The 13,200-nt window shown below is 37.3% G+C and overlaps 1 protein-coding gene across 5 annotated transcripts in view; it reads right to left on the bottom strand.

Moving 5' to 3' along the window:
* MYO1B (myosin IB) overlaps positions 1–13,200 on the bottom strand; it is a 124,390-nt gene that overhangs the window by 32,575 nt on the left and 78,615 nt on the right. For all 5 annotated transcript variants that reach the window (XM_049801254.1, XM_049801243.1, XM_049801274.1 and 2 more), the window contains exons 10-13: positions 12,610–12,757; positions 11,823–11,941; positions 10,955–11,041; positions 10,569–10,634 (exon numbers count right to left, since the gene is read on the bottom strand). In XM_049801254.1, the coding sequence (XP_049657211.1) occupies positions 10,569–10,634; positions 10,955–11,041; positions 11,823–11,941; positions 12,610–12,757 (420 nt within the window). The remainder of the gene's footprint in view (positions 1–10,568; positions 10,635–10,954; positions 11,042–11,822; positions 11,942–12,609; positions 12,758–13,200) is intronic.

Genomic DNA, 13,200 nt, shown 5'->3' with positions numbered 1-13,200 from the left:
CAAGTCATACTTACTGCATTCTGTTGCAAAAAGAAATTACATAAACTGCAGTCAGTACTTATACTACTTCCATAACAACACAGAATACATCTATTAGCATTTATTTAGCATACCAAGTAGATCAGTCTTTTTATCACTCATATTTGTATGTCACTGAAAATATGAAGTACTACATGAATGTTATGTATTACTTCTTTGTAGATGAGTATCTTTAGGTACTGTCCAAACATTATCAAATAAACCAAGGGATTGAGGCACACCAGAGTGTAACACAGAACAGCATTGTTGCATTGCCACGACTCTAAACCACCATGTATCTTTTGTCTCAAAAAGCGATATATATAACCCTAGGTAGACAAATCTCAGTAAAGGGAGAGGAGAACGGGGAAGGGAAGAGAGAGTACTAGAGGAATAATGAGTGAAAGTTTATTTGACACACTCGGATAAGGCCATCACTTCAGATATATTGAGTCTGAAGTAAAAGGACCCCAACTGACACATCACCTTGACAAACAGGAAGGGTAAAACACACTCTGGAACCTCCTGCCAGGCACATGCCACCCAACGCTGAAAGATTGTTTCTCCAAAACACCATGTTGTTATGTTTACAAGGACTGCCAGACTTTTTGTTCACATATTATGCGCAGTCTTCGTCTTCAAAAGAGGATGGAAACTGAACCGCAAATCCAGCTAAACCATCTAACTAAAAGGTCATTAACAATATATTAAAGTAATTGCTAGATGCTTTCCTGATTTGCTCTGTATCCATGACATTTATGGTTTGCCAAAGAAAGGCAAACCAAAATCCACAGAGTTCTTCACAAATCACTCACTTTAGGCTATGAAATTCTATTTGACATTGCCAAGCCACTGAAAATTGCTATCCCAGGAAAAAAAGTCACTGAAGAGCAGTAGTGATTTTGTTCTTTATGTGCGATACAGAGCAAAAGGCTAACAGTTAATTACAGTGAAGAAAATGAGGAAAAATGTTTGGAATTACTAAAATTCTCAAAACACTTAACTCTGAACAGATCAGAAGACATTCGGTAAATTAAATACACTTCAGAAAGAGGCATTTCCTTTTACAGGTTTTAAGAAACACTGTATGAAAAAAACAATTAGAGTATTTATCTCTGGGCAAATCTTAAGTAAGGCAGCAGAGATTGTGAATTTATTCTCCTTATTGTATATCTATAATTTTTAATTATGTGAGGGCTTCACAAAGCCTAGATGAATGTTCACAATTGAACTGTCCCCCAATATTTTAATGAAGGCTCCTAGAAATTAACATGACAGAACTAGAAGGGATCTAAAGGACTTCTGACTTTTTTTTGTATAAGGCAATAGAGAATGATTAATACCAGTGATAGCATATCACTAAATCCATCCAGGAGAAATGGGCTGAAGGACCCAGCCATCAGAGACTGTACTTGCTCCTTACGCTGACCATTTGCATTAAGCGACAGAAAGGGTATTGACCAACACAGCAGCAGCATGGCTGGACCCAAAATTTCAGAAAGACTTAGTAAATATTCTTAGGAAAATTTAGGAAAAAGAATATTTAAGACCAGCACTTCTCAAAGTGTCAGCTTCTCTTCCAGGCTGTAATTCTGCTACTTTAATGTTGAAAGCACCACTTCAATCCCTGCATTTTTATAGCAGCAGTTCAAACTATGCCTTTGAAATCACTGTGGAATACAAAATATAACCTTTGGGGAAGAAAAAACCACTCAGTCTCTCAAATGAAATTAAAGGTGCTGGGAAACAGAATGTCACCTCAAATAGGCTTAAAGTCATGTCAAATTTATAGGTACAGATCAACCAACCACCCTTGGCTTATCCTCTCAATCTTTTATCAGGTGCAACAATAAATTTAGACAAGTAGAAAAATTCACTGACAAAAATCAAAGTCTACTTCACCATGTTTTTCACTTCATAAATAATGGTATCGTGCTCATACAGCTTTATTCTTTATCAACCTTCAAACTACTGGGCATCAGGGTGGCATTTCATGAATAGCAAGTTTTTGAACTCTAAAAAAATTCTGCTCCATGCAAAAATATAATGCTTATATAGGCAAGCAGATCACGATGTTCTACTTGCTCAGGTTGTTAGAGAGTCAACCATGAAAAGATAAAAAGTTCTAGTTTTGAACCACTGCTATTACAGCAATTACATACAGGTGCTTGAAAGTCTAAGGAAATATTTTTTGTTCCTTAATGTTTTATCTCATTTCTTCTTTAGAAGATTCCAGTCGTGTATCATGCAATCATCTGAAATAAAATATATGGATGTTCCTGACCTTATGTAATATAATACCACTAAAATACCAATAGCAAACAGACAAAATAAAAAAATTTTTTGTAAAAAAAATAAATAAAATTAGTCTAAAAGTCTCTTATTGGTTTCAGGCAGAAATGCCTCTCTCCATATGCTGATGCTGAGTGTAATTTCTTGCATTAGAGTTACAAACACAAAATATCTAAACCAGGGCATTTTCCTATGAAAAGCGGCTACCTTCTAACCTTCTCTTGCCATAGAGAATTCAAATTCACTTTTGCGTACCCAGATTCCAGTCATTTCCAGTGACTCTGAGGCAACTAAGATACCTACTTAAAACTGAAAACTGCATACTTTTCCATACTAGTAGGCAGGAATAAATTCTTATCTTTCACCTGCCTAATGAAGTCCTAGTTTAAGTGTTCCATTTTCTTCTGTCCTCTCTGCTTTCACTGTTTTCCCCAAATCAAGCATATGATGTTGATCCATATCTACAGGCTCAGCTATATCATCAGTATCACACCTATTCAAGGTGTTTCTCAATACTTCACCTTCTTTCTTACTCTTTCATCACACCAGTTCTTGTTGAGAGCCAGTTAAAAAAATCTACATATTGCTTAGTCTACAACCACATTAACAAAAAGATGTTCAGCAACACCTTTTCAAATACCTTACATGAACACATACAAATAAAAAATACATGATAAGTATTTAAAGGAAAAGAATACTTTAAAACAAACCCTATACATTTCAAGTCATGAGACTGTCTGTTGAAATCAGAAGAACCAATGCCATTAAAATGAACTTTTTGATCTATGTAGGGGGCGGAAAGACATACAGAGACTGATGCTTTTGCTCTAACACATATAGCCCCAGGAAGTAACTTTTTTCAACATCAACACAGCTCCAGGCATTGGAAGTCTCTGACCTCGTCCTAACATCAGCAGGTGATCCCAGGTAGTTCCATCAGGCCCCCAGACTACTACTCAGGCTCCTAGAGAAAAAACTAGATGGCAAAAATAATGATGATAAAAGACCAACATACTCGCTTCACTGAGATGAATGGTGGAATGAATGGTGAAACCAACCAGCAAATTTAATTTATATCCTACTGTGGTGTCTGGGGATAGGGATAGGGATATGTATGACCACAGAAGCATAGGAGTTTATGAGATGAAACTAAGAAACATAAATGCTAGAAAATTATAATCAGCAAAATGTGGAAAGTGCATTTAAAGAAAATAAAAGACATTATTTTTATCTTAGACAGCAATGAACTACATATGACCAGTTATAATTTTTTTTTTTAAATTTTTTTGCAGTTAGTGAAGATGATGTCAATATTTATCCCTTACTTGTCTGTTTACATATTCAAAAATTCGAGTAATCAAACTTAATTGAAAAAATTCTCATGTAAACTAGAGTAAGCTCTGTGCTTCCGTGTAAGTATCTCTATAGGCAAAGAACCAGAGAAGCATACTGTTTACCTATAAATATTCCATGTATATGTAATCAAACCATGTTTCAGTGTACCTGAAGAGCAAGAAAGATATATGACAAAAGCTTCAGGGATTATCCATTTTCCATATTTGCATAGCACAACCAACTTCAGTCCTTATTGATGCTACTGGCACTGGTAGAGAGAACCAGGCACTCTGAAATCCATCTTGCTGTGGTGTCTGGACACACAGGTCTAAAATCAGATTTGGAGTTAAAAGGGCAAGAAACTACAGTGAATCCAGTGCACACAATGCATGTGTGATCCATGAGGAAACCCAGGTAAAATCACTTCAACAAACTCAACCTGATAAATTACAGTCCTGGAACAACAGGAATTACAAATAGGCAAGACCTACTATATAATCATATCCATTCCTCTACCAAGTTGGAATAGCTGCTGTAGGGCAAAATGTTATTCTCACAATCTGAAGCAGAGCATTTGTGTGTATTTGCTCCAGCATTTCAAATATTTCCTCTGTTGAAAACAGCCAGCCTATGGGATTTACTTCATAAACCTGTGTTTTGCAAAATAAGCCTCTCTAAATACTTACATTATTATGTGATTAATTAAATGGTGATTAACTTCCTGGGATCCACCTCTGATTCTGAGCATCCTAGCACTTAAGGAAATTACTGCTTTAACAGTATTTTACAGTCTCCATAGCACCTAGGAGTCCAGCCAAGGGTCCTTCTCTGTAAAGCTCCCCTCTTTCCTAGCACTTGCCCGCAGATGTAGTTGAACAATTATAGATTAAAAAATTTAGTTGTCCTCTTTCACACTAGACTGGGCTTCGCCTTGTGTGATCAGATTTAATAGAGGGCCAGGTACACGCATTTTGGCACTGTCGCTTGCCAGTATATGATATGCTGATGGGCATCCAAAAAGGGTTGAACAATTCTGAAAAGGAAATCTGTTGCAAGGTAGAGTGCCTAGAAGAAGCAGCTGGAAATTACAGTCTGGAGATTAAGGCAACTACAAAACAACAGATTTCCATGGTTGAGGTAGAACCAAATTCAAGACATGAAGAAAGGGTTCCCCAGAGCCTAAAAGAATGAAGAAAAAAAAAAAAGGGGGGGAAAAGGGGGGAAAAAAGGGGGAAAAAGGGGGAAAAAAGGGGGAAAAAAGGGGGAAAAAAGGGGGAAAAAGGGGAAAAGGGGGGAAAAGGGGGGAAAAGGGGGGAAAAGGGGGGAAAAGGGGGGAAAAGGGGGGAAAAGGGGGGAAAAGGGGGGAAAAGGGGGGAAAAGGGGGGAAAAGGGGGGAAAAGGGGGGAAAAGGGGGGGAAAAGGGGGGGAAAAGGGGGGAAAAGGGGGGAAAAGGGGGGAAAAGGAAAAAAGGAAAAAAGGAAAAGAGAAAAAAGAAAAAGAAAGAAAAAGAAAAAAAAGATGAAGATAAAAGAAGATCTTGAGAAGCCAATTTTCTCTGTACGCTTTTTTTTTCTCTAATAAGTCATCATTCTAGCAAACGACTAGACCCTTCTCCAGTAAAATCATCCTTGAGGGGGGATGTGGGGGGAAGTCTCTGGGCCAGCAGCAATCTCTCAGAGCTCAGCATGTTCTGCAACTGTAATTTCCCTCATATAATGAACAGGATAGAAAAAGGCAAAGCAACTATTCAGCAACTGGACCAAGCTGTCATATAGATTTATGGTAAAAGTGGAAATACCTCCCCAATTTTTTCATGCCTTAAAACATCTCAGAACAGTTATTTGGTTAGCTCCCTCTAAAAACAGGTAATTACCACAACTATGAACATGTTAATATAATGAAACTGCATTCTTCATGTTTCTAACAGATTCCCTCAATAAAGATATTGGCATTTTATCAATGTCCAGATCACAGTTTACGTAGTACATGCAATATGACCAAGCTTCTTTCCGGCACCAGAAGGGACTTCTGCACACAAGAAACAAGCTAATTGCCATAAATAAACAGAAGCACTATCAAAGTGCATCACAGACTGTGTGAAATGGACCTGGTTTTACTGCTGGGTGGCTTGTTTGGCTCTTTTGTTGGTGATATTTTTATTTACTGCTGTTTTTTATGCATAATATGATGGATGCTGCCGTGTCTTTGCATGTTCTTGTGTACCTGGAGCAAAAGAAGTTGGTCAGATGCTGTCCCCAAAGACAAGGCATTTTTATACCACATCAGGTCAACCCTCATCAGATGTCTGAGGGCCAAATGGAAACAATCCCTCTCTTTCTGCAGCCTTTACTTTTGCAGCTCTATACCTGGCAGATCCCCACTTCTCATCAGGCTAAAATACGTGGAACAAACTGCTCCGCCAAGTGATTGAGCAGAAAGCATTCACATTCTCAAACTGTCTTCTTACAACCTGGCAAATTTCAAGAATAAGCCTTGTTTGGCAGCCTTAACTTTCATAAAACTGCACTCCAAATCATTAGCTTTGTCATATGGTCCAGCTACATAGTGGCACCTGAAGATTCAGAATAAATCCTTTAAGCCAACTAGCACAGACAGACATTTTTATCTCTGAAGGCTAGGCGGGATGAAATATTCACACTTCCTCCATGTCACTCATTTTTACATACCCTAGCCCTCATCTACACAGGAGATGTACACAACATAAAATTACAATGTCCAGTCTTCTGCTCATCTCTGTTGAAACCTGCCAGGCCCTCAGTCATTTGCCTTCTACAGCCTTCACTTCTTTTTCATAAACCCCACCGCTTCCACAACACTACCCCAGCATTTTGCAGAGATACAGAAACTGCTTCTGCCCAAAAATACAGAATCAAACATGGAAGAAAACAGGACCAGCCCTAAGCCCACCTGAAGAAATCTGCAATCAAGCCGGTTCTGAAATTCCCCGTGCCACCAGCCATCATCCCTACCCCATCTCAAATCACAGTCTAGACTGCAGACTGACTATGCATGCAGCCGCTCAAAAATGTGGATAAACATACTTGGAGCATTTGCTGTCAGGCTTCAATCCACTGCTCAAGCAGCGTTACACAACCAACCTGGTCCTGTAGCCTCCTTTTGCACACTAATTCTAGTCCCTAAACCCTTGCCCATAGACAATTCACACAGAGACACCCAAAATTTCAGCATTTCGCCTTCAAACATTCAGTCCCAGCATAGAGCTTACCACAAAGGGTATGGCAGGATTCAAAAATAAACACAGCTTTACAGCACCTATTTTGTGGATTGTTTAGCCAAGCTTGCTGTTGGTATCTGCCAAACCCACAGAGGCTGAGGATTATCGATAGATTTACATTCCCTAATCTGAATTTTTGGACAGCCAAGTCCTTAAATCTGCTTTCTTGGATAGCTTTTGGGTTTGTCTGAAAAGTGGGGCTTGTGCTTGACAAAAATACCAGCGGAAACCAAATCCCAAAGACTATATGCCAGCATTATCAATATCAGTATCTTTCCTTTGTTAAGGTTCAAGAAACCTCCAGTTACTTTGTAACTTAGCTTCAGTTTAAATTACAGAAAACTGTAGAAATTACAGTGGACAGTAAGTAAAGTAATATTTAAAAAATAGATGAAAAAATCTTGTTTATATAAGCTTCAATTTGCATGTAATAGAACAAGACTGCTATTGTCATCAGAAGGTGAAGTGTAGGATCTTTCAGAACGATAAATCTGGATTTCTTTACTCTTCTTACAGGAGGAATTGTAAAATGATCTAAGGAATAAGGCCCAAGAAATATTGTCTGCCCTGCCCATTATGAAACAAAACAAAAACCTCAAAAATCTGTAGCAAACTAGTGTTTTTGCAGTGGAAGCAGACTATTCTATAATGTATTCCAGTAACTTTTAAGCGAGAATCTCAGGACAAAACAGGTAAACTAGAATATCATTAGTTTATTCTTTCCTTGATCCTGATGGTTAAGTGTAATACTAAAAGGGGGAAAAAATTAATATAATCACCCTTCAGTAAACACATATCCTGCTACTTATTTCAATGGTATTAAGCTTCATGTGTAAATGTTTAGCATGTATATACAAAACTCCTACTACACCTTCTATGTTTTTTGATACGTTCTGTCTCCGAGGTGGAAGGACACTTTATGTCAAAGAACATGTGCTACTGATAAACCTACCTGCTTCCCCAGTAGAAACATGATTAAAGTAGGCCTTTTTACCTTCAGCATATCAAACAGCTTACAAGTTTTAAATGCACAAATTTACAGATGAAGAAGTCTTTCAAATACATTTTTGCCAAAAAACATTCTTTGTAGAGATGATGTTAGTTCTAACCTTTAAGAACAGACGTGAAAATCAAAATCTGACTTAAGAATTAGGTTCAGAAGGGAAATGCACTTTTTTAGTCAGAGGTTTTAAGTAATTTATAATTCAATGGATATAGTTACTGCCATTAGCTGCAGCTCAGCTAATGTTTCAAATGTTTAGCCATCGTGTTTACAAATGTACCACATGGCAAAACACTCCAAATTCCACTATACTTTTTATGCTATAAATCTTATGACATTATTGAATTTTGCTTGAGTTACAGTATTGTACAGTGTTAAAATTCCATTCATTTATTGATTGTTTTAATATCATTAACTTTAAACCATGTATTTTCTGCAGTTATTTAAATTCTCAACAAAAATTGTTTTCTGTAAGCATTTTCACAAAATCTTTAATAACTTTTGTGAGATTCGATCATTTGTTACAAAACTCAACATAAAAATATTTGTTAGGCATCCTCCTCGACCTCACTATATGACATTCATTCAAGCAACCACAAGACAAGTTATGCTTTGCCTATACAGTGCTCATTACATAATTATTTTACTCAATTTAAGGATTATGACATAATATCATCTTTTGTTCCAACTAGAGCTGCATAGAAAATTAATTTTTTTGCCTTGAAAGAATATCTTTGCTTTTGATTCAATTGAGAATAAGTCAGCAGTTTCTGATTATAAAAAATTAACCTGACTGGAAACAGAGGGATGGCTAAGTGGGCGGTACTGGAAATACAGCTGATTCAGGATCTTCTAATAGATTCTTTTTCTATCACTCACCCTTTGAATTGCAGTACTGCCATGTAGTCCCAATAGCAGTAACTATACTAGTTACCTCTAGAAACCTAAACCAATTAAGTTTCTTTTTCAAACATCTTTAAATTAGAATATGGTGTAGTACAAGCCATGTATGTTTCTGGCATACTACCTGACTCCCATTTTGAATGTTTAGAAATAATTCCATTATTTCTGTGATGCTGAACCAAGCTGTTTGGCTAGTGCTCTCACCACAGGTCTTAGAGCATGAAAGGAAGAGTCACGTCTTGTATGAATGTACTGATGAATTTGATCCTCAAGTCACAAGGCAAACCTTTCACACCTTTTCCAGTAGAACCAATACTCAGCATTTAAAGAAGTGAACAATAACTACCTATATTATTTTAAAATGTTTGAATTCATATGAACTGGAAAAGCTACACTGTAATTCACTATAAAAGGTAAGTGAAAATAGCCTTGTTTTTTTCATTTTTCTTCTGCAAAACTACATCTCCTGTACTCAACAACTTACTTAGGACCTTCTAAGATGTTGGAACTCCTACAAAAAAAAAAGAAAATTACATGCAAGAAGCAACCTTGTCTCTGGAACACCATCCCACAAACACAATTACTCAGTTGGCTTGTGTGTTAGTGCAAGCTTCTGTCTCCCACCTCACCCTACGTGTTTATCCTTAATTAAACATAAAAGAAAGAGCTACTCAAAACAAGAGTCCTGCCTGAAGATGCCAGCAGTACCATTCCAGTGTCCAGCTTTCTAAAGGTATGCCAAGGACCAGCTCCAAAGAGATCTGGCACCCAGATCTCCATTCAGCCACCTGACTGCACGAAATACATTTTCATAAATATGCTCTTATGTTTAATGCAAACAATGCAACCTAGCTTAGTAAACCCTTGAAGCAAGTATCAGCTTTGTTTTTCCTCTTCATAGAGGTATTTTGATTTGCACATACTTTGATGTCATGCTTCTGAAAGAAAACTTACACCACCCTCCCATGTATAATTACTCTTTTCTGGATTATTCCCATCTTCTACACAGTTTAAACACAGTCCCTGGATTCTCAGGAAGGTTGTAGGGAAGTGAGTAAGGATTGCATGTTTTCTACTGATTTTTCTCCCCAGTTGAGTTTCTAGTTTAAACACTATACAGATTCCAAGCAACATCTATAAATCTCTTAAAATAAACTGTCAGAATAAGATTTATGAAAACTCCCTCTTCCTGGTGTTCTCTAACCCAATTAAAAACTCCTCATTGATTGTTTTTCTTTCAAAATACCACCGGTCTAAAAATACTATCATAAACAAACAGCAGTGAGCCACAGATCATTAGCTAGGAATCGGTACAGAATATTTATCTAAGTGAATTGACACAAAGTGGAATATCATTCTTTGTTTAATTCTGACAGGAAAAAAATTGTATAGTTTGTGTTGTGTTTTTTAAAGGATACAAAGCTTGTTCAAAGAAATCCACAAAATGCCTCAGGGCAGAAATGACACTGCTAGAGTTTCTCTTATGCTCAGAATGCACACCACAACAAAATATATTTAGTTTACCCATCATAAATATTTATTTACCGATGGTGTAAAAACATAAGTTGGCTTTCATAAATTTGTTTCAATTGCCAGACATGCTAAGACATCTCTCTTTGGCTTACTTCTCTAGTAGTTTTTTTGTCAGGAATGACACACTTGATTGAAATTACATGTATTCCGATTACAAATTCATGAACTACTCTATTAAGCTTTAATAACAGCTCTCACGTTAAATGTTTACCATTATAAAGGTCTTACCTCAAAAATTTCAAAGCCGTAGATGTCCAGCACCCCCATTACCTTCTTTCTCACTTTTGTTTGTGCCTTAAAAAAAAATTAAACATTGAGTCAGTCATCTGTATATTTTATACTTGGGAATGAAGAAAACTAATGTATCTCATAAGGAGGCTGTTAAAATTTGTAAACTAAAATGTTAAGTATGGTTTCCCAAAACACACTGACTATTTTCATAAGCTTAAAAACAGAGCAGACAGCAATTTGTTGAGCTGCGATACGGTTATTCACCTGTACTGTGTGTAACAGTGTACAACCAGGAAAACCTGAAATTGGCAAATACAGTTTTACTGTCCGCTTTAATTTAAAGGATTTCTATTGGTTTTTTTACAGGCACAAACCAACAATACCTTAATGCTCTCATTGATTCTGGTAACAAGCCAAGAGAACAGTCGACTGTATAAATTCTTAGCCAGAGCATCACGGGCGTAATAAGCCTAAACAGAAGAAAGAAGAACAACGTTACAAATGCTGGGCTAATCCCAAACTTTATATGTTACCGGCGTATCTTAAAGGTGCTATGAACAGAGTGAGAACGGCTCAGGCAGCAGTGCCTCTGCCTAAGGAGGCATCAGAGGCAGACCAGGGGTGCCCGGACACTTTGGCAGCATTGGCCGCTCGCTGGTGCGCTCCTCTGCCTTCCTGCTGCAGGCTGGCTGGAACAGCAGCTACAATCAGGGCACTTCGTCTCCCTTCCTGCTCATGCGGATACCCTCTACAGACGACCCCCCCGCCCCACCCTCATCCTAAGCAAAGGGACTTGAGCAGCTACGGTTAGGGAAACGACATCCCTGCTAGCCTGAGCTGATGAGACACTGGCTCTGCAGCACTACAGAAAGATAAATTCACACTGGCAGCAAAAGTTTTTCAGCAGCCTGGGGTGTACTACTCACACGAAATCACACCAGTTGCTCTAAACAAAAACAGTCTGCCACAATACTTTCAACATGCGTTTTGTGCAGAACCGTCTCATTTTTTCATTCTCTGCAATCTTCCTATGCCTCTTCTTTTTGAGGTAATTTACACATAAAACCAAAACATCCAGTATATTTGAACACTTAGAAACCGCTGAAGAAAAAACACACTTATGCTAGTGATATGTTTTATTCAGTACAGCCTATTAGTTGTAGTTTTTATTTGGGCAGTTATGGTTTAGTCATGTAGAATAAATTGCCATTTAAAATGATTCTTCCCTTTAAAATCAGGACCTCTTTTTACCTGAGCCACATTTAGTGTTGTTGAAACTTTCTCTTGCTTGGCTTCAACCGTCCGGAAGCTGAAAGCTCTTTCCAGTACAGACTGGTCTATACCCGTCAACTCACAGATTTCCTTGAGTTCTAGCATAAAAAAGGAGAGTGTAAATATAATGACTCCTTTCACATAATTGCTTTTTCCTCCTCAAAACTATCAGCTTAAGTAGTTCAGCATTTTCCTCAAACAGGTTTTCTTCAACAGAAGCGCCCCCCATCCACACTCTCTCCTCCCTACCCTGACAAGCAAAGTTTTTAAAAATACGCACACAGCATGAGGAAACAGAGTTACCGGTTCTGAAAGCACTTTCTATCTGGTTATTTTTGTGAAGAAACTTTTCTTCCATTTATCACAGACTACTGTTCATGATCAAAACCTTTCTAATGAAAATAAATAAACTTTCAAAATGTATCAAACATAACCAAATGCATCTGACATTACAGGCAGAGATACCCTACTACAAAAGAACAAAAAGCCTCCGCTGCAGAATAAGCAGTTACAAAAATGCATAGCACCATTTAACATTTCAGAAGAAAGTGTTAATAAAGTGGAAAAAAAGAAAATAATCATTTTTGGAATTTCAGACAGAGCGAATGAAATTGCACAGAATTCAACTGATTTGCCTGCGGGTTAGTTTTGGAAACAATCTAATTTAATTAATCTGTAAGGATATTGCATGTCTACAGAAACTACAAAATTAATAATGACTTCAGACAAATTAGTGTTTTTCATCCCACCACTAATCTCATCTTACCGTTTTTATCTTTGATTTTACTTTCATCTAGGCCATTCACGCGAGATTCAGGCTTAAATTCAATATTTCCCAATTTCAGAACGGCTGCCACCACTTCAAAAACAGACTGTGTTTCGTGATCCATAAAACCAACAATCTGCATTGCATTCTGGAAAGGGGACAGATAAAATTATGAGATAAAAGAATCTACATTTAAACAGATCATACCGGCAAACTTCACCATTTATCTGTATTAGCATAAATTCAAAATGTTTTGTGAACACTTTTGCTACAAAAAGAACATGATATAATTACTATGCTTGGATAAGTAAGTTTTTTAATATGAAAGACAGGTTAAAGAAGCTCTGGTAATCAAGCTGGCATGTCAGTCCAGTCCACTTCTAGGATTCATTCAGTTTATGGGTTTCTAAAATGCAGTATGATTTTTTTTAGCCACTTAATTTAGTTTATAACCCAACCCAATTTTTCACAGTCAAATGAACAGGTACTGCTGTCTTCTCAGTCCACTTTGTTGCTCTAAAAGCCAGTAACTTTTAGAGTCTAAATTTGCATACACTGGGTAACGGGGTCCTGTATTCTTCTTGTCCCTGA

This window comes from Accipiter gentilis, chromosome 1 (assembly GCF_929443795.1).
Source record: "Accipiter gentilis chromosome 1, bAccGen1.1, whole genome shotgun sequence".
Taxonomy (NCBI): Eukaryota; Metazoa; Chordata; class Aves; order Accipitriformes; family Accipitridae; genus Astur; species Astur gentilis.
The sequence above is the reverse complement of the archived record's forward strand: the minus strand, read 5'-3'. Positions and strand labels throughout refer to the sequence as shown.